This window comes from Babylonia areolata, chromosome 17 (genome assembly GCF_041734735.1).
Source record: "Babylonia areolata isolate BAREFJ2019XMU chromosome 17, ASM4173473v1, whole genome shotgun sequence".
NCBI lineage: Eukaryota > Metazoa > Mollusca > Gastropoda > Neogastropoda > Buccinidae > Babylonia > Babylonia areolata.
In genome coordinates, this window is record NC_134892.1 from 10,681,954 (window position 1) to 10,702,827 (window position 20,874).

The following is a 20,874-nucleotide window of genomic DNA, read 5'->3' on the forward strand; positions in this document are numbered from 1 at the left end:
ATAAGGAAGAGAAAAGCAGTCTTATGCAAGTATTTTTTATGTCTGTAGTGTATTGCTTTAATCCAATGTTGATTTAATCGCGAAAGAAAAAAAGATCGGGCTGGGAGAGTATCTTCACTACTGACTTCGATCCCATCATACAAGCTGTTGGTCATCTGTGTAGTTTCGCTTGATAACAGACCGTGTGACAGTAGCCTGACAGGAGCCCGTCACAAGTGGTGTGGACTTGGACGAGGTAGGTTCTCCATGTTAGATCGGTGAACAAGGTTTCAACTCTGTTTCGCTGAGTCTACTTGTTGGTTGGTCCTGTCATTTTCTTAACTATTATTATTTATTATTTTTATTATTTCCAAGTGGTGAAAGGAAAAAAATCGTCAGCTCTTGAAAAGGAATCGTCTGATTGAATTCTCAATCACATGATTGCTATTTATTCTACAATAACATCATAAACATGAAATGTCATTGTATCCGATGCTGTCTTTGGAATCTACTTTCTTAGTTTGCTTTAAATGTATAATGAAATGAAATAAATAGAAATACCGCTTGAACAACAGATACATTGTGCCTACTTAAAAGTTGAACTTGAATAAGGTCATAAGGGTAAAGTCATACACTGGGAGTACTTTAGTCTTGTACAGTTAACCATCAGACTTATAAATGGAACACAAGTGCATTACAATAGTTGTCCACAATGCCACTAAACAAAAGGAAAAATAGAGAAATTTTTATGTTCGGTATATGTTAATGATCATATGAAATAGATAGCCAGTTGTTCTGTCATGTGATATGTGCACTGATGATTCACTTTACGAACTGTTACTAAATTTCTGGAATTAAACCAGTCTAATGTTGAATAGAATTAAAAGGTAAAGATCCATGCAGAAAATGTTACCAGAAACAACCCCCACCCTCTTCCAAAAAATCTGTACTTGATCAGTTGATGAAAATTGTTTCTTGATGACATTGTGTGTACTTAACATCTTAAGTTGTTGCAATATTATCCATCACAAGTGATTTACAAAAATAAAGAATGTGAATTTAGTCTTTTCAGCTTGGATTTTTACAGTTATTGAAGCAATCATTTTGTTAATGTAATTGTAAGTATCCATGACATGGTGTGGTTTAGAATATATCTAGAGAAATCGGATCCGATTTCTTGAAACAGGATATATCTTCATTTTTATTCTCCATTCGCTTTTAAGTTACCAACACAGCTATTCAGTTTGAATAATAATTTTTGTAATGTTAAAATTATTTGAATAGAGGGACAAAACAAAAGGTACTTACTTTTTTTTTGTTCGATTTTTATCCATGTTCAAAGAAGTATTTAATATTATGTATAGATTGTAAGAACAGGACAGAATGAATTTTTTAAAATGACAAGGTTAAACTTGCTTCACCTTGCATGGCAGTAAACAATGTGAGTTCAAGGGAAAACGAATCTTGTACTTCACAGCAGAAAAGAAATATACCCATACAGTAGCTTGAAATCTGTATTATTGAATGTTTGTGCTTGTGTGTGCAGTGTTACTGAATATAAACCAAGATGTCGTCACGAGGCCTTCCCAAACTCCGCGATGCGGAAAAGGAATCACTGTATGGTTACGTCCACGCTGTCTCTGGGCCTGGTAAGTAACAGAAACACAGCTGCCTAGTTTAAGGCTTATGATAACTCATAGATATATGCATCCCTGATGCTTTTAAAATGGATTGGACACACTGCATGTTCATCGAGTGGGTGCTTTGTACATTAAAAAAAATGATAGGAAAAACACAAAAACAAAGTGCAACTCGTGCAGTGGGCTTTAGTCTAACGCCAGGATCATTTGCTTTCAAAGATAGTCATTTCCCTTTTCCATATCTTGGCCCAGGAACCAAAGTGATAATGACTTGAAGGTATTCCTGCCTTTGAATGTGTCCAGTGATGCAGATTGAAAAGAATGTGCAGTGTTAGACTTTAAGGGTGACCCTCTGAAAGAAGTATAGGGCCACATGAAAAAGCTGAATTTTGGTCAAACTAAAAGATCCTGACTGCGGTCCCAGTCTTCCCGTTTTAGCTCATAGCACACTCAGAGAAACTGAAACACAGAAATCATGACAGTGACATTGTTTGTTATTTTGCAGTGGTGGTGGCCCAGAACATGTCCGGGGCGGCCATGTACGAACTGGTGCGTGTGGGGCACGGGGAGCTGGTGGGGGAGATCATCCGTCTGGAGGGCGACATGGCCACCATCCAGGTGTATGAGGAGACCTGTATCCCTTTGATGATTGTCTGCTGCTAGGCTGTTACATTTTTGTGGGGATGTGGAAGGGGTGGAGAGGGATGGGGTGTGTGTGTGTGTGTGGTGGGGGGAAGGTTGTTGAGAAAGAGGGAAGGTGTATATATATATGTGTGTGTGTGTTTGTGAGAGAGACAGAGTGTGTGTATGTTTGTGTGAGAGTGAAAGAGAGAGAGAGAGTGTGTGTGTATGCGATTTGAGAAATAGAGTGAAACTGTGTGTGTATGAGAGACAGACTGTGATTAGTGGAGGAGGGGGGGGGGGGAGTGTGTGTGTGAGAGAGAGAAAAAGAGTGACATTGTGTGTGATAGAGAGATTGTGTATATGTGACTTATTAGAGAGAGAGCATAAGTGTGTAAAAGAGAGAGAGAATGTGAGAGGGGGTGGAACATTGTGTGTGTGAGAAAGCTAAACTGTGGAAGGAAGATAGAGGAACACTGCCTGGGGCAATATCAGCAAAGGTGTCTTCTTTTGCTGTGTAATGAGCTCAGAGCTGTAAGAAAGAGTATTCCCAGAAATGAGATTATGACATGGTATTACTGGTAAGTTTGGTTTGTTCCAGAGTTTTGGAGGCTGCATTCGTGATACTGTTTGTCAGATTTGGGGGGAAGGCATGCCTTTATTAAGTGAAGGTTTCTTCCTGACTGTTGGAGGCTGTATGACTGACAGGCGCCATTTCACTTTTCAGAATTGATTAGGCATCGTACTTCTGATCCAGTGTTCAGCAGTCATCAGGGTTTGAGGCTTCATTTTGGCATGGTGTTGTGTCCTTGGGGGAAAGGCACTTCACTCTGATTCTCCTCACTACACCAAGGTGGGAATGGGTATTTGACTTAGGTTGGGTGAGGTTAAAACAGCGGAAGGAAAGGATGTGGCACTGTTTGAGCTCCATACCCAGTGGATATTAATTCACTGCCCCGATGGCAGTAAAAGGCTACGCCACCTTTAAGGTTAATCTTCAGTAACTGATAGTCAGATTTTGGGGGATGGTGTGTGTGTGCTATCTGAACCTTCACTGGTGTGTCATTTTGGGGAGGGTGTGTGTGTGTGTGTGTTTGAGTGCTGTGTGAATCTTCACTGCTGTGTTTGGGGAGGGTGTGTGTGTGTGTGTGTTTGAATGCTGTGTGAATCTTCACTGCTGTGTTTGGGGAGGGTGTGTGTGTGTGCTGTGTGGACCTTCACTTGTGTGTCATTTTTGGGAGAGAGAGAGAGAGAGAGAGAGTGTGTGTGTGTGTGTGTGTGTGTGTGTGTGATGTGATGTAAACCTTAACTGGTGGGTCATTTTGGGGAGGGTGTGTGTGTGATGTCATGTCATGTCATGTGAACTTTAACTGGTGTGTCATTTTGGGGAGGGTGTGTGTGTGTGTGTGTGATGTGATGTAAACCTTAACTGGTGTGTCGTTTTGGGGAGGGTGTGTGTGTGTGTGTGTGATGTGATGTGATGTGAACCTTAACTTGTGTGTCATTTTGGAGAGGGTGTGGTGTGTGTGATGTGATGTGATGTGAATCTTAAGTGGTGTGTCATTTTGGGGAGGGTGTGTGTGTGTGATGTGATGTGATGTGTCATTTTGGGGAGGGTGTGTGTGTGTGTGATGTGATGTGATGTGAACATTAAGTGGTGTGTCATTTTGGGGAGGGTGTGTGTGTGTGTGATGTGATGTGAACATTAAGTGATGTGTCATTTTGGGGAGGGTGTGTGTGTGTGTGATGTGATGTGATGTGAACCTTAACTGGTGTGTCATTTTGGGGAGAGTGTGTGTGTGTGTGATGTGATGTGATGTGATGTGATGTGATGTGATGTGAACCTTAACTGGTGTGTCAGCTGGTGTGACAGTGGGAGATCCTGTGCTGAGAACAGGGAAACCCCTGTCTGTTCAGCTTGGGCCAGGCATCATGGGTTCCATCTTTGATGGTGAGGCTTTTCGCTGTTCCTTCTCTCTGTCTCTGTTTTTTACACACACACACACACGCATGCATGCCCACTCCCACACACATGCACACACACACACACACATGCTTATGCAAGCTTTTGCCCAGCAATAATTAAATGCATGCCCCCCCTCCCCCGCCCCCCCCGCACCCCCGCATCCTGACACACACACATACACACACACACACACACACACACACAGTGACACACACATTCACACACACATGGATGTATGTAACATAAGAATGATAGCACTTGGAGACCTGCATACATAGATGAAAGATTTTTTTGTGACATTGTCAGGGTTTAGTTTTGTTCGTTTGTTTTTTAAAGTGATAGTTGAAAAAAATGCATACTGATACTTCTTAGGAAAGCTTTTTTCTCTACAAGTCAGTAATATGCATTGTCACTATAATTTACAAAGTTGTGGGATGTGTCTGTCTTTGTGTGTGCGTGTTTTTTTTGTTTGTTTTTTTTTGTTGTGTTTTTTTTATAAGGTTTCTTGTGTGCTTTTTGTTTAAGTCGTTTAATGCATTATTATTTTCAAGGTGAGGGGTTGTTTGCTTTCAGATTATTAGATGTAGATTGTTAGGGAGGAAAGCACTCAACAAATGTTATTCTTATTTCTGTATTTGTTTTGTTTTTTCACAAGTCTTGTTTTGATTATTGCCAACAGGTATTCAGAGACCCCTGGAAACAATCTGTGATCTGACTCAGAGCATCTACATCCCCAAAGGCATCAACACACCCGCCCTGGATGATAACAAACAGTGGGAGTTCATTCCCAACAAGGAAATCAGGGTAAGCGGCAGAGGCTAGGCAAAAGCTTGCTTATCCCCAGATTCTGTGGCCTTCGACTGGTTGATATGGTTACTCATGTAATCAGATTGATTGATATCCATGGATACTTATGTCGTGCCAATCCTCAGTCAGAGACCAAGTTCCATGCACTTTATACACACATTGCCATTTGCAGTGATTGCACAACAGGCTGCTTATCTGGGAGGAACTGCCAACTGAGAGCTCCCCTGTGACGCTCACCATCAGTTTCCTTAGTTATTCTGCCAGGCTTCAGTCACACATGTGCACACACAGACAGGCACACACACAAACCCACCCATACAGAGGCACACACACACACACACACACACACACAGGCAGTGTACACACAGACGCATGCACACATGCAAGTGACCTCATTTTCATCCTTCTCCACTTCCATCAGTTTGGGGGAGTACCCATCATGATCTTTGGTGTTGGTGCAGATTCTTTGGGGAATGTTGGAGGGACATGGGATGCTTACTCAGTCTGGCTCCGCAACTTAGCAATCACAATCATCTGTAGGGGACTTGGTAGGTTGGGTCCTGTATGAGTTGAACCAGAACCCACTGGGTTCGAGCCCACCCAGGGACGCTTGACGGGCGCAATAGCCGAGTGGTTAAAGCGTTGGACTGTCAATCTGAGGGTCCCGGGTTCAAATCACGGTGACGGCGCCTGGTGGGTAAAGGGTGGAGATTTTTACAATCTCCCAGGTCAACATATGTGCAGACCTGCTAGTGCCTGAACCCCCTTCATGCAAGCAGAAGATCAAATACGCACGTTAAAGATCCTGTAATCCATGTCAGCGTTCAGTGGGTTATGGAAACAAGAACATACCCAGCATGCACACCCCTGAAAACGGAGTATGGCTGCCTACATGGCGGGGTAAAAACGGTCATACACATAAAAGCCCACTCGTGTGCGTACGAGTGAACGCAGAAGAAGAAAAGAAGAAGAACCAGAACGGGCGTTGGGGAACACTATTGAAATGACCCAACAGTGGCCTGTCAGCAACCTGACATCAGTTTTCACTGTGGGCTGCTACTGCTGGCACTGAGATGTGGCAGACATAACTTGGATGTGGCTGTGTATGGGGAGGGGTGGGGGGTTGGGGGGCGCTCTGATTGAGTGGTGTGGAAGTAACGTAAAAGCATAATTTAAAAAATGGCATTGAGCCTTGTTGAAGCCTGATACTCAAACTGGAACTGTTTAAAGGGATTGGACATTTGGAATGTATGTGTTCTGTTCCTCTTCTTGGTGAGAATAAGAGCATGTGTGTACATTCATGGATCATGGAGAATCAGATTTATAAAAGTCAGTTTGAATTTGTGTTGCTGAACTAATGAAATTTTTACTGCATACACCTTTCGTTTCAACTGTTTGAGGTTATAGTTTATACAGACTAGTGAAGGCATTCTGCATGTACGTGTTCTTCGTTAGACTTAGAAAAACCAGTATCAGGCTTGCTACGTTGTGAGGCATGTTTGTTACCTACGCGGCGTGTCCCCTGTACGATGTGCTACCTGGTGTGTCACCTGTATGATTCGTTACCTGTGTGTGTGGGCAGGTGGGCAGCCACATCACAGGTGGCGATATCTACGGCATGGTGCCGGAGAACATCCTGATCAAGCATCGCATCATGCTGCCTCCCCGGGCCCGTGGAACTGTCACCTACATTGCACCCCCTGGGAACTACAATGTCAATGTGAGTTCTCCCCCCTTCAGCAAGCTCTTGTGGCAAGAGTGGCATAATTTTTTTCACCACATGGCGTTTGTTTTATGATCTAATAGTGCGCAAAGCTTATCAAAGAGTAATTAAATGAGTTTTGTATTTTAATTTTTGAAAGTAAGTGTCAGCATGATTTTTAGAAGTATTCACTGTGTCCGCCGGTCGATTGTGATCGCGCCTTAATTTTAGCTTGATCGCCCAATCGGGCCAAGTAGTCTTGTGACCTGTTGTGATTCATCATCGGACGCAAAATGAGAGCGCCAAGGAATTGATAGACAGGCAGAAAATACGGAAAAAAAAAAACTTAGCCGTATGCAGAGCACAGGAGCAGGAGTCAAGATGGCTGCCGGAAAAAGAGGGCACTTGTCAGGGATGCAAAGGGGAGGTAACCAATTTTTTTGTAGTATGGGTTGAAAACAGGCACTGTGTGTCACAAACTTGTTTCCTGTCACCTGCATCACACCGACTGGAAATTACAACATCAGTGCGAGTCCTGCCCTTAAGCATCTTTTAGCAGGAAAATTCTGTTTTATTTATTAAGGTGCAGTTTTATGGTCATTGCATGTACTGTTCTGTATGTGGAGTGATAGCCTAGAGGTAACGCGTCCACCTAGGAAGCGAGAGAATCTGAGCGCGCTGGTTCGAATCATGGCACATCACCCGAAATTTTCTCCCCCTCCACTAGACCTTGAGTGGTGGTCTGGACGCTAGTCATTTGGATGAGACGATAAACCGAGGTCCCGTGTGCAGCATGCACTTAGCGCACGTAAAAGAACCCACGGCAACAAAAGGGTTGTTCCTGGCAAAATTCTGTAGAAAAATCCACTTCAATAGGAAAAACAAATAAAACTTCACACAGGAAAAATACAAAAAAAATGGGTGGCGCTGTAGTATGGCGACGCGCTCTCCCTGGGGAGAGCAGCCCGAATTTGACACAGAGAAATCTGTTGTGATAAAAAGAAATACAAATACAAATATGTATGGATTTGAAAAGCGGACACAGGTTTGTCATCGTATTTTGGTGTTACTTTCAGTAAACGCATCAGTACATGCCTGTTCTTGATGATTGATAGTTATCTGATCAGTGATGGGCAGATGAGTGCATAATAAGTACTAACAAAGAATAAGCGACAGACTGATGGGTTTTGGAGAGAAAAAGTGATGGGATTGGTGATGCTGACAGAGAGAACAAGTGATATGAATTTCTGGTGACGACAGAGAGGAATAAGGATGGAGGCTTATGGTGCTAACATAGAGAATATGTGATGTGAGTTCAGGGTTGAGCATGGAGAATATGTGATGTGAGTTTATGCAGCTAATGCAGAGAATAAATGATGTTAGTTGGTATAGTTAATGGAGAGAATAAGCAATGTAAGCTTACGGTACTAACGGTTTAATTGAACGGGTTTCTTCGCCCGACCGCTAGGCGGACTTCAGGGAGAGAATGGCGATCACAGCGCATAGTTAGAGAGTGATGGGAGAGGGTAAGGGGCAGACGTGATGGTGATGACTGAAGAGTGAAGATGTGGTGATTTCCCCCCTTGCAGGACATCGTCCTGGAGACGGAGTTCGACGGGCAGAAGTCGCAGTTCTCCATGCTGCAGGTGTGGCCCGTGCGTCAGATGAGGCCCGTGTCGGAGAAGCTGGCCGCCAACTACCCCCTGCTGACTGGCCAGCGTGTGCTCGACTCCCTCTTCCCGTGAGTGCTCCAATGATAATAATGATGATAATAGTAATAATGATAATTTTGGTGTCATATACTGTACCATGTCAAACTGATGCAAACTAGGCCTATCGGTTTGCTCTGCTTGGCCAAATTTCGCGCGGCTAACAGTGAAAAGACTAGTAATAATAATATTTTATTTTTATATAGTGCTGTACCCCTGAAAACAGAGTATGGTTGCCTTCATGGCGGGGTTAAAAAACAGTTATAAAAGTAAAAGCCCACTCGTGTACATATGAGTGAATGTGAACAGCCCACGAACGAAGAAGAAGAAGAAGGATATAGCGCTATAATACAATCACAAGCAAGCTGTAAGCGCTTTACAAATCTAGTACTTAAAAGTGAGATGAGAATGCACAGAAAATGTAGTAGAAACGAATAAAAGGTAAATGACTAATAAAATAGAATCATTAATAAATTATCATTAAAACACAATGCACAAAACCCATAAAGTAACATACTCTTAATGCTACAGCTGTTACACTCCAACACACACTCACGCATGCACGACAACTTGATTGAACAGCTGAGATAACATCAGTTTTCAGTTGAAATATATACATGTAAAAAGGAGCATAATTATAATTTGCATACAGTTAAAATATATACATGTGAAAAGGAGCATAATTATAATTTGCATACAATAGATTTGTAAAAATTATAAAGTACATTTTTGGATAGAAGAGGTAAAAGGGGTAAAAATTGGCTGTCATTCTCCCTTTCGAACCACACCAGACGGTGATAACCTTTGATAGTCTGTTGTGTCCGACTACGATCTTTAGAACAGCGGTGGAGGGCAACAGCTGTCCTGACTGTCTGGGCTAGAATTTGTTTATAGTGGAGTGTGTCTTGTCCAAGTTACATCCCCATTCTCTTGACCAAGTGCAGCAGCTGTCCTGACTGTCTGGGCTAGAATTTGTTTATAGTGGAGTGTGTCTTGTCCAAGTTACATCCCCATTCTCTTGACCAAGTGCAGCTGCTGTCCTGACTGTCTGGGCTAGAATTTGTTTATAGTGGAGTGTGTCTTGTCCAAGTTACATCCCCATTCTCTTGACCAAGTGCAGCTGCTGTCCTGACTGCTGGGCTAGAATTTGTTTATAGTGGAGTGTGTCTTGTCCAAGTTACATCCCCATTCTCTTGACCAAGTGCAACTGCTGTCCTGACTGCCTGGGCTAGAATTTGTTTATATGGATTGTGTCTTGTCCAAGTTACATCCCCATTCTCTTGACAAAGTGTAACAGCTGTCCTGGCTGTCTGGGCTAGAATTTGTTTATAGTGGAGTGTGTCTTGTCCAAGTTACATCCCCATTCTCTTGACCAAGTGCAGCTGCTGTCCTGACTGTCTGGGCTAGAATTTGTTTATAGTGGAGTGTGTCTTGTCCAAGTTACATCCCCATTCTCTTGACCAAGTGCAGCAGCTGTCCTGACTGTCTGGGCTAGAATTTGTTTATAGTGGAGTGTGTCTTGTCCAAGTTACATCCCCATTCTCTTGACCAAGTGCAGCAGCTGTCCTGACTGTCTGGGCTAGAATTTGTTTACAGTGGAGGCAAGACACAGGGTGTGTGTCTTGCCTAAGTTACATTCCCACTCTCTCTTGGGCAAGAGGGTTTTTAGGACAGTCAGTGTTGGGATGGACCCGCCCCCAAAAGCCAAGTTGCTCCCCAAGGCTGCAGCACAAAGAGCCAATGCAAATCTTGCCCCCTAGTCATGAGAGTCTGTCCATGACAAAAGACTGAGCTATAAATGGATTCCCATAGCAGTGGAGGATTATGATGATGATGCTAATGATAATAATAATGCGAATTATTATAATGAATGATTGGTTATCATAAAATAAGAGGGATCGTGATAGCACAATCTCGTGGAGTGTGGTGACAGGTGAGTACAGTATGTTGACTTTCTTCCTCCTACAGGTGTATACAGTAAGTTGTTTCCCTTTACAGGTGTGTGCAGGGCGGTACTACTGCCATCCCCGGCGCCTTCGGGTGTGGGAAGACTGTGATCTCGCAGTCGCTGTCCAAATACTCCAACAGTGACGTCATCATCTATGTGGGCTGTGGAGAGAGAGGCAATGAGATGTCTGAGGTGTTGAGAGATTTCCCTGAGGTCAGTGACTGTTAGAATAATAATAGTAATGATAATGATATTAATGATAGTGATGATAATTATGTGATTGACTGTGACAGTGAAAACAATGATAATAATGATAATGATAGTCATTAATGATGGTAATGATAGTGATAATGATAATGACGGGTGCAGTTGTGGAGTGATTGAGCGCTAGATTTTCAATTTTTAGGGTCCTGGGTTTGTGTCCTATGTGTGTTTGTGTGTATTTGTGACTATGTCGGTGGGTGTGTGGCCATTTGTGTGTGTGTGTGTGTGTGTGTATTTGTGGTGTATGTGTGTGTCCATTTGTGTGGGTGTGTGTAATTATGGTATGTGGGTGGGTGTATATCCATTTGAGTGTGTGTGTTTATGTGTATGCGTGCATACATGTATGTGCATTTATGTGTGAGCGTGCGTGCATGTGTGTGTATGCATGAATGCATGCGTGTGTATGTGTACATGCGTACATGTATGTGCGTGTGTGTGTACATGTGTACATGGGTGTGTGTATTTGTACATGCGTACATGTATGTGTGCATGTGTATGTACAGCTGACAATGGAGGTGGACGGGAAACCAGAGAGCATCATGAAGCGAACAGCTCTGGTGGCCAACACCTCCAACATGCCTGTGGCTGCCCGTGAGGCCTCCATCTACACAGGTACATATATCCGCAGTTGCAGAGTGGTTAAAGCGTTGGACTTTCAATCCGAGGGTCCTGAGTTAAAATCTTGGTGACGGCGCTTGGCGGGTAAAAGGTGGAAATTTTTCTGATTTCCTAGGTCAACATATTTGTAGACCTGCTAGTGCCTGAACCCCCTTCATGTGTATATATATATGCAGAAGATCAAATATGCATGCTAAAGATCCTGTAATCCATGTCAGCGTTTGGTGAGTTATGGAAACAAGAACATATCCAGCATGCACCTCCCTGAAAACGGTGTATGGCTGCCTACATGGCAGGGTAAATAAACAAATACACGTAAAACGTTACATGTTTATCTGAGTGTGTATGTGTGTGTCCCTGAAATCTGATTGAATGACACATGAAACGAATGATGAGCAGCCAGTGGAAGCAGCCATCAGTCGGCTCTGCCTAGGGACGGGCGCAATAGCCGAGTGGTTAAAGCGTTGGACTGTCAATCTGAGGGTCCCGGGTTCGAATCACGGTGACGGCGCCTGGTGGGTAAAGGGTGGAGATTTTTACAATCTCCCAGGTCAACATCTGTGCAGACCTGCTAGTGCCTGAACCCCCTTCGTGTGTATATGCAAGCAGAAGATCAAATACGCACGTTAAAGATCCTTAATCCCGGTGGGTTATGGAAACAAGAACATACCCAGCATGCACACCCCCGAAAATGGAGTATGGCTGCCTACATGGCGGGGTAAAAACGGTCATACACGTAAAAACCCACTCGTGTGCATACGAGTGAACGCAGAAGAAGAAGAAGAAGGCTCTACCTAGGAAGGCAGCCTGTTGTGCAAATGACCCTGTGTTTGTAAAGCGCCTTAGAGCTTGGTTGTTGTACTGAGGATAGGCGCTATATAAGTATCTTTATCGTTCATTCGTTCACTCATTCCAGGCATCACGCTGTCCGAGTATTTCCGAGACATGGGTCTCAACGTCTCCATGATGGCTGACTCCACGTCTCGATGGGCCGAGGCCCTGAGAGAAATCTCTGGCCGTCTGGCCGAGATGCCGGCCGATTCTGGCTACCCGGCCTACCTGGGGGCCCGTCTGGCTTCCTTCTACGAGCGTGCGGGGCGTGTCATCTGTCTGGGCAACCCACACCGCGAGGGCTCCGTCAGCATTGTGGGGGCGTGAGTACTTGGATTTTGTTTTGTGTGTGTTTGTGAGTGTGTGTGTGTGTGTGTGAAGGGAGGTTGTAGGGATGTTTGTTGTTTGTGTGTGTGAAGGGAGTTGTAGGGATGTTTGTTGTTTGTGTGTGTGAAGGGAGGGGGCGGGGGGTTGTGAGGTTGTTTGTTGTGTGTCACTCTGTGTGTGTGTGTGTGTGAAGGTTGTGGGGGTGTTTTGTTGTATGTGATTGTGTGTGTGTGTGTGAAGGAGGGTTGTTGGGGTGTTTGTTGTGTGTGAGGGGGCGGCGGATTGTGGGGGTGTTTGTTGTGTGTGAGGGGGTGGTGGTGGTGTTGTGTGTAAGGGGGTGGTGGTGGTGTTTGTTGTGTGTGAGGGGGTGGTGGTGGTGTTGTGTGTAAGGGGGTGGTGGTGGTGTTTGTTGTTTGTGAGGGGGTGGGGGGTTGTGGGGGTGTTTGTTGTGTGTGTGAGGGGTTGGTGGTTGTGGGGGTGTTTGTTGTGTGTGGGTGTGTGTCTTTCATTCTTTCTTTCTTGTGTTTGTATGTTTGTATGTGGAGGGGGAATGGTGGGTTGTGGGGTGTTTGTGTTTTGCGTTCTTTCTTTCTGTGTGTGCATTTTTGTGCATGTGTAAGGTATATCCAAATGCAGTGACGCCTCTTTGTCTTTCCTTCTTTTTTTTTTCTCTGTGTGTGTGTGTGTGTGTGCTTGTAGGGAGTTTGGGGGCAGGGGGTAAAATTACTTACCCCATGTTACTTTTTAGCTCTTAGTGTCATTTGTCTTGGTTTGAGTGTATAATTTGTGTATTTGATTGTGAACAACCAGTACCACATATGAGACTGGATGTTCAAATGAGTTTGGGTGGTTGTATTTTTTTTTGGTGGGGTGGGGGTGGGTGGGGGGGGATATGTGCTTGAATATAAAGAGCATCATCCCTGTCCAGTCGAACAGGACCAAGCATTACCAATTTGGAAGATAATGAAACATTATGTAACCGTAACATAACCTTTCCTGTGTGCTAAACTGCTGTGTTGTGTGTTTATATCATGTTTCCCTTTGGTGGCGACCTCTCTGAAACGTAACATAGCCCTTCCTGTGTTTTGTGTGTTTGTAACTTAACCCTTGCTGTGGTGTGTGTGTGTGCCTTGCAGCGTGTCCCCACCTGGCGGTGACTTCTCTGACCCCGTCACCTCGGCCACCCTGGGTATCGTGCAGGTGTTCTGGGGGCTGGACAAGAAGCTGGCCCAGCGCAAGCACTTCCCGTCCATCAACTGGCTCATCTCCTACTCCAAGTACATGCGCGCCCTCGACGACTTCTATGACAAGAACTACCCCGAGTTTGTGCCCCTCAGGACCAAGGTGAGTCACGGTCGACTACTGTATACTGTATCCCTGAAAACTAGACTATAACTGCCTAGATGGTGGGATAAAAGCGGTCATACATGTATGAAAAAAAAATATTTAGAAAATAAGAAGCTCGCTTGTACGTACACAAGTGAATGTGGGAGGAGCAGCACACGAATGCAGAAGAAGAAGCAGCAGGAGGAAAAGAAGACACAAAGAGGAATCAGAGTTGTGTTGTGTCCTGCGTGCAGGTTTCTGTTGTACAACGCTGCACTTAGTTTTAGTGCAGCGTTCAGATTTTTTCCCCTGATCGATGGACTTAGCATAGACTTGGGAAAATTCTTAACACTAAGAAAAATTAGCACTGCTCAGATGGCTCACGCAGCCTCTGCTTTCGCACGAAGCCACCGTCATGCTTAGTGAGCGTCATAGAGAGCAAGAGATGTTTGTGGTCTGTGGGGTGTGTGGAAGGATCAGATTTGTGGCTACTGTGGTAAAGGATGCAGAATTCTCAATATCATCTCTGGAGTAATGCACAAAATTACCAGTGAATATAAAATCATAGATATTTTGTGATGATAATGTCTTATTAATGACAACTGCAGCGGTGACTTGTATTTGTAAGGGTAATGATCACAGTGGTAGAATGTTTGTTTGAGATGATGATGATGATGATGATGACAGTGGTGATGTGTATAAGTGACGATGATTATGATGACAGTAGTGACAATATAAATATGTTACAATGATCATATTGGCGACGGTGGTGATGTGAATGTTTGACAGTGATGATGGTGTCGCAATGTGTATTTGTGGTGATGATGATGACAGTGATGATGTTGACAAATGAGACAGTGTGTAATAGTGAGGAGGATGATGATGATGATGAGAGATGATGTGTGTTTGTGATGATGACGATCATGACGGCAGTGATGCGATGCTGTTTTGCAGTGCAAGGAGATCCTTCAGGAAGAAGAGGACCTGTCGGAAATCGTGCAGCTTGTGGGGAAGGTCAGTACCAGATAAACCAGATGATGATAATGATGATTAAGTGATAACGATTTTTTTTTTTCATGACACGTTTAATGTAGCACTGGAAAAAAGCCCCAGGCAAATGATTATTACAAAGATGAAGCAATAATTGTTTTTTGTTCATGTCAAAGCTTTTTATAAAGCTCTTGAAACTAACAAACAGCATACAAACAAACAACATCAGTGCCAGGTAAATGATGATGATGATGCATTGACATATTTTTCATGGCAAAGATAATGCTGCTCCAAGCACATAACATGATCCAGTCCAAACCAGACATGACATCAAAATTTCACAGAAGCTCACTTTCAACAACAAACAAAAAATCAACAACAAACCAGTGTATTCACACTTGCAAACCAGCAGAAAAAATAAAGAAGAACCTTTCAAGACCCATGACGCAATAAAAATTGTCAAGTAAATAATGCTTATAGTACAGACTGACGGTGAATTGCCTGTGTTGTGCAGGGCTCCTTGGCAGAGTCGGACAAAATCACCCTGGAAGTGGCCAAGCTGATCAAGGACGATTACCTGCAACAGAACGGCTACACACCTTACGACAGGTGAGACTCACTGCAGCCCTTTTCGTTTGTTGTCTCCTAGAGTGGGGCCTTGCATTTGTTTCGTTGTGCATGTACTCCCCACCCTCGCCCCTTGCTCTCTTGCTGCTTCCACGCTACCGTGCTCATGATTAAGAAACACGTCTCCGGCCCAACTCATAGGGGATCTTGCCCTTGGCACTGGGACACAACACGCCACGACGCACACATACCAAACCATGCACCCCCCTCCACGGCCCCCCCCCCCACTGCCCCCCCCCCCCCACACCTTTTCATGAGGTGCCAACACCCACTAACAGGGCACAAGGTGTGCGCACATATGCACAGGCAGCAGTCATTCGCAGCACAGCCAAACCCAAAAGGGGCCCACCCCCAGTGACTTACCCCCGCCCTTCATCTGCCACACGCACTAGAAGTACATTTTTTAAAAGTGTATTTTGATTACACATACTTCACCGTCACCCAACTAGTGCAGACTCCGGCAGGGGTCTGACATTCCTGTCCTGTGCTGTAGTCCGTACAGGAGGAAGGTGGCGTAATGGTTAAGACACTCATCTGCCAATACATAGTCCTTGAGGGTCTGGGTTTGAATCCTGCACTCACCCTTTCTCCCAAGTTTGACTGAAAAATCAAACTAAGCGTCTAGTCGTTTGGATGAGATGATAAACTGAGGTCCCGCGTGCAGCATGCACTTGGCGCACTGAAAAAAGAACCCGTGGCAACAAGAATGTTGTCCTCTGAAAAAAACCCACTCGGATAGATACACAAATGTATTTGCCTGTACTCAAGACCTGACTTGAGAGAGTGCGTTGGGTTACGCTGCTGGTCAGGCATCTGTCTAGATGTCGTGTGGCATAAATGGATTTGTCTCAAGGCAGTGACGCCTCCTTGAGAAACTGACACTGAAAACGGAAACTGTAGTCCGTACATGGTTTGTGTGTGTGTGTGTGTCTCTCAGGTTCTGCCCGTTCTACAAGACGGTGGGCATGCTGAGGAACATCATCGCCTTCTACGACATGTCGCGCCACGCAGTGGAGAGCACGGCACAGAGCGAGAACAAGATCACCTGGGCCATCATCCGCGAGCAGCTCAATGACGTGCTCTACAAGCTGTCCAGCATGAAGTTCAAGGTCAGTGGGGCGGAGAGGGGGTTCCGTTCGGCCGCCGCGGTCAGAATGCCCAGTGTTGGATTTCCGTGTTTGTCTTTTATTTTATTTTATTTTATTTTATTTTATTTTTTCATACATTTATTTTCCTCTTCTTTTTTTTTTCTTTTTTCTTTTTTGCTGCCCCACAAGCGACGCTGTTTCAGTGGCATTATTCACTCCCATGCCGTTCATTCAGAGCATCCCCCCCATACACAGCCACACTTGTATTTTCTTTGTCTTTGTAATTTTGGGTCTGTGGGCAGGCTGACGCTGTTCAGTGATTTGTAACGATGGAAGAACATCGTTATTTAGTCACAATCGATTTCTCTGTGTGAGATTCAGGTTGCTCTCTACATGGAGTGTGTGTTGCTATGGTGTAGTGCCACTCATATTTTTTTCTTTCTTCTCTCAGCAAGAGTATTTGTTTTACTATCAAAGCGTGTTCCTTTACAAATTTTGCTAGGGATGACTCTTTTAATGCTGTATTTTCTTTTACGTGCACTAAGTGTATGCTGCACACAAGATATTGGACACTGGTTTGTCGTTTCACTCTTATTTTAGGGGTGAAAAATGTAGTCTGCACCTGTGGGTCATGCATGAAAGTATGTAAGTTCAACATATTTTTAGTGGGGTAAATAAACATGATTTCAGGGGAGGGGGATTAACCTAATTTTTTTGGGGGGAAACTGAACATAATTTTAGGGGGAGAATGTAGTCTGCACCCAGTGGGTCGTGCATGTAATTTTCAACATGTAGGGGGGGAAATTAACATAATATTTTAAGTGGGTAGGGGAGGTTGAGGGAGAATGAGCATAATTTAGGGGGGAAAGTGAACATAATTTTAGGCAGAAATGTAGTCTGCACGCAGTGGGTTGTGCATGTAATTTTCAACATGTAGGGGGGGAAATTAACATAATATTTAAGTGGGGAGGGGAGGTTGAGGAGAATAAGCATAATTTAGGGGGGAAAGTGAACATAATTTTAGGCAGAAATGTAGTCTGCACCCAGTGGGTTGTGCATGTAATTTTCAACATGTAGGGGGGGGAATTAACATAATATTTTAAGTGGGTAGGGGAGGTTGAGGGAGAATGAGCATAATTTAGTGGGGAAAGTGAACATAATTTTAGGGGGAAATGTAGTCTGCACCCAGTGAGTCTTGCATGTCAGTGTGTAGGAGGGGAAATAAACAGTTTTATGGAGGAAGGGGGAGAGGGAATTAACATAATTTTAGGGGGTGGAGGTGGAGCTGAACATATTTTTAGGAGAAAATGGAGTCTACACCAATGGGTCACTGTAAATATATAAGATTAAACATAATTTTAGAGGAAAAAGAATGTCCTTTTCCTAATTATTTTTGTTTCATTATCGTTAAGAAAAAAATTATTCATTCATTTTTCTTTTGTTTCTTGTTTTTCAGGACCCCGTGAAGGACGGAGAGGCCAGGATCAAAGCCGACTTTGACGAGCTGATGGAGGAGATGCAGACCAAGTTCAGGAACCTGGAGGATTAAGAGTCGCTTCCCCTCCCACCCTTCACCCCCAGCCCCCTTCCCCTCTCCATGCCCTCCCACCAGTGTTTCAACGTCACCTCTTCATCCTCACCCCTCACCTAACCTCCCTTTACCCCCCCACTCTCCCTAGTCTTTATATTAGCCACGTCAGTGTCATGTATTGCAGATCTGGTTGACAGAGGGGGGGGGGGGGGGGGGGGGGTTGCATGTGTGTATGACTGCTCTTTGTTGGTGTGTGAGAGGGGAAGGGGTGAGTGATTTCTGATTTTATCTCCCGTCTAGTAGTAGAAAATTAAACAGGAAGAGTTGACTTTTCAGGCCGTAGGGTCACATAATCAAAGTCTGAGTTCCTCCTGCTTGGTTGCTGGAGTTGAGGTCCTTGAAAGGGCCCCTTTGCATCTAGCAATTCGTCGGGAGTTGCAGTACAAAGACAGCAATGCTGGTTGGGAAAGGATTTGCATCGTGAGGGAAGTTGTCGGTGAATGCAGCAACCATTTGGCTGGTGAAAGGTAGATTTTTGTGGAGGTGTGGAGATGTCTTTGAGAACCGTTTTGTCGCAAGCTTTTCAGCATCCCACCACGGTGTTAGAAAGGGTTGACATTGTGTGTGTGAATGGTGGTAGAAGTGGTTAGGTAGGGTACTGTAGTGTGTGCAAGAATGTGTATAGTCATTCTGTACAGTGATTTTATGATGACGTGATTCATTCTGATATTGTTGTGTTTCTGTGTGTGTGTGTGTGTGTACATGGCGGTTTAAACGTTTCCTTTTTCTTCTTATTTAATTTAAATGAGTATTTATTTTGGAAACAAGGCTTTTTTTTTATCTTAGTGCTGATTTTTTTTTTTTTTTATCTTAGTGTTGAATTCGTTTTTCGTTGTATTTTTTTAGTGATGGTTGTTTATGCCTGGGTTTGTTTGTTGTTTTAATATCTTAGCATCATTGTCACATGTCCATGTGAACAGGCTGATTGAAGTGTCTGCATGTTGATCAAATTGCTGAAGTGAGACAGTGTTGGTGTATACGTATACACATTTTTTTGGCCATTGAAACACACCTATGTGTGTTGATTGATTCAGGTGAGAGATATGAAAACAGAGGCGGTTGTGGTTGTGGTGTCGCCCCATTAGATGTAGAGGGTAGGGTAGCTGGTTGACACCATATCTATCCGGTTTGCAAGCATTCCACAGGTTAATAATCAACAAAATGTTTTTGTTATGCATGTTGTTCTGATTTTTCCAGAAGGGTTTGTAGATTGTGTACGGTGTGTGATGAACTCTGTGTGTGTGTGTTTTGATTTCTTAATCAGTTAGTTTCACACTGCGCCAGTGATGTCACTGATCATGTTGTCAATAATTTCAGCTTTTAAGTTTTGTTGTTTTTGGTTTTTTTCTTTCAAGTTCTTTTTATTTTTTTTGTTTACAATTTGACTGGCCTTATTTAAAGATGTGTTGTGTGTTCAGTTATATGTACACCGCCCTTCCTTCTCTCTTTTTTTTCCCCTTTTTGTATTTATTTATTTATTTATTTTTAGTGTTCGCTTCTTCTTTCTCCTTAGGATTTCTTCTGAAGTAATGATTGCTTTTTTTTTTTTTGGTTGTGGTTATTTATCATCTGAACACACTCACTGGCAGTTTTCTTCTCCATCTTCTAAACGTATTAGTTCGCAATGTAATCTTTATCTGTTTGCATTAGTGTGTGCGTGCATAGTGCGCATATGTATTCAACAGTCTTGTGAAGGCTAGATGATCGTAACTTTACATTTTCATGTGAATGTGACGAAGTTAGAGGAAAGAGAATGTTCAAACTCTCTATTGTTTCAGCTACTTTCTAGTGTCTTTCATGTTTAGGCAATTTGTATTCTTTCTTTGCTTTTTAAGTGATGTGACACACATTATTTAATCAGAAGAGTAGATAACTTGCCAGTTAGGCTGGAAGCTTGTAAAAGAATATTTTAAAGAAAATGAAAACAGAGTATCTTGTTGATCTCACATTTCAAGCTGGATTTTTCTTTCTTTTTTTTTTCTCTGTCACTTTCTGTTGCTCATTGGAGAACATTGTTGCTCGGGCAACCAGGAATTGTTAAGATATACAAAACAAAAAGGAATTAGGATCACTTAAAATTTCTACAAAAAAAGAGAGAGTCTTGACTTGACATATTTATTGATTAGGCCTTTGACCCATACCAACAGAGGTTAACACATCTATAAAAAAAAGAGAAAAAAAGAAAAGAAAAGAAAAAGAGAAATAAAATGAGCAAGGCAACACACACACACACACACACACACAAATATCAACACCAAACAACTGTTTCCAGTGCCAATGTGCATTTCTGGAAAAAAAAACAAAAAAAAAAAACTAGCCACTCAATATTATTTTTAGGGGAAAAAAAACCCAAGCAGCTGTGAGGAAATCTTAATGTGATATGCACCAAACTGATATAGGAACAAAAGCAATTGTGCAAAAAAAAAAAGAAAAAAAAGAAGAAAGAAATAAGAAAATGTGATATGCATTGTCTCGTGTACTGCCTGTATATATGCAAGGGTAGAGGACTGCGGGTGGTACTTGAGGAGGAGTTGTCGTTCTTAGGGAGGGTATGTAGTTTTGTGTGTGTTAGAACTTGGAGATGTGACTGGTGTTATCTTTGGAGAAACTGAGTACAGAATAAACCATTTGTATGCTGACAGTTTGACTGAGACTGGTTGTGTGTGTGAGTGTGTATCATGTAAATGAAAGCTGCCACACACGTGTGTGAATGTGACAGTATTGTGTGTGTGTGTTCATAGATTTGCGTGTGTGTGTTTGACAGCAGTTACACATTTGTGTGTGTCTCTGTGTGTGTCAAACTTGTGAAAGAACTGGTTGTCTGAGTGAGTGAGAATAGC

The 20,874-nt window shown here is 43.3% G+C and overlaps 1 protein-coding gene across 2 annotated transcripts in view; it reads left to right on the plus strand.

Annotated features, from left to right (window-relative positions):
- LOC143291648 (V-type proton ATPase catalytic subunit A) overlaps positions 1-20,673 on the plus strand; it is a 20,773-nt gene extending 100 nt beyond the window's left edge. The window contains exons 1-15 of one of the 2 annotated variants that reach the window (XM_076601633.1): positions 1-235; positions 1,526-1,628; positions 2,125-2,253; positions 4,102-4,191; positions 4,886-5,010; positions 6,596-6,733; positions 8,305-8,456; positions 10,423-10,585; positions 11,140-11,248; positions 12,171-12,408; positions 13,549-13,756; positions 14,693-14,752; positions 15,243-15,337; positions 16,293-16,464; positions 17,900-20,673. The exon at positions 1-235 is cut by the window's left edge and continues 26 nt beyond it. In XM_076601633.1, coding sequence (XP_076457748.1) covers positions 1,547-1,628; positions 2,125-2,253; positions 4,102-4,191; positions 4,886-5,010; positions 6,596-6,733; positions 8,305-8,456; positions 10,423-10,585; positions 11,140-11,248; positions 12,171-12,408; positions 13,549-13,756; positions 14,693-14,752; positions 15,243-15,337; positions 16,293-16,464; positions 17,900-17,992 — 1,854 coding nt within the window. In that variant the 5' untranslated portion in view covers positions 1-235; positions 1,526-1,546 and the 3' untranslated portion in view covers positions 17,993-20,673. The remainder of the gene's footprint in view (positions 236-1,525; positions 1,629-2,124; positions 2,254-4,101; positions 4,192-4,885; positions 5,011-6,595; positions 6,734-8,304; positions 8,457-10,422; positions 10,586-11,139; positions 11,249-12,170; positions 12,409-13,548; positions 13,757-14,692; positions 14,753-15,242; positions 15,338-16,292; positions 16,465-17,899) is intronic. The other variant, XM_076601634.1, reaches the window with a different exon arrangement.
- The last annotated feature ends 201 nt before the right edge of the window (positions 20,674-20,874 follow it).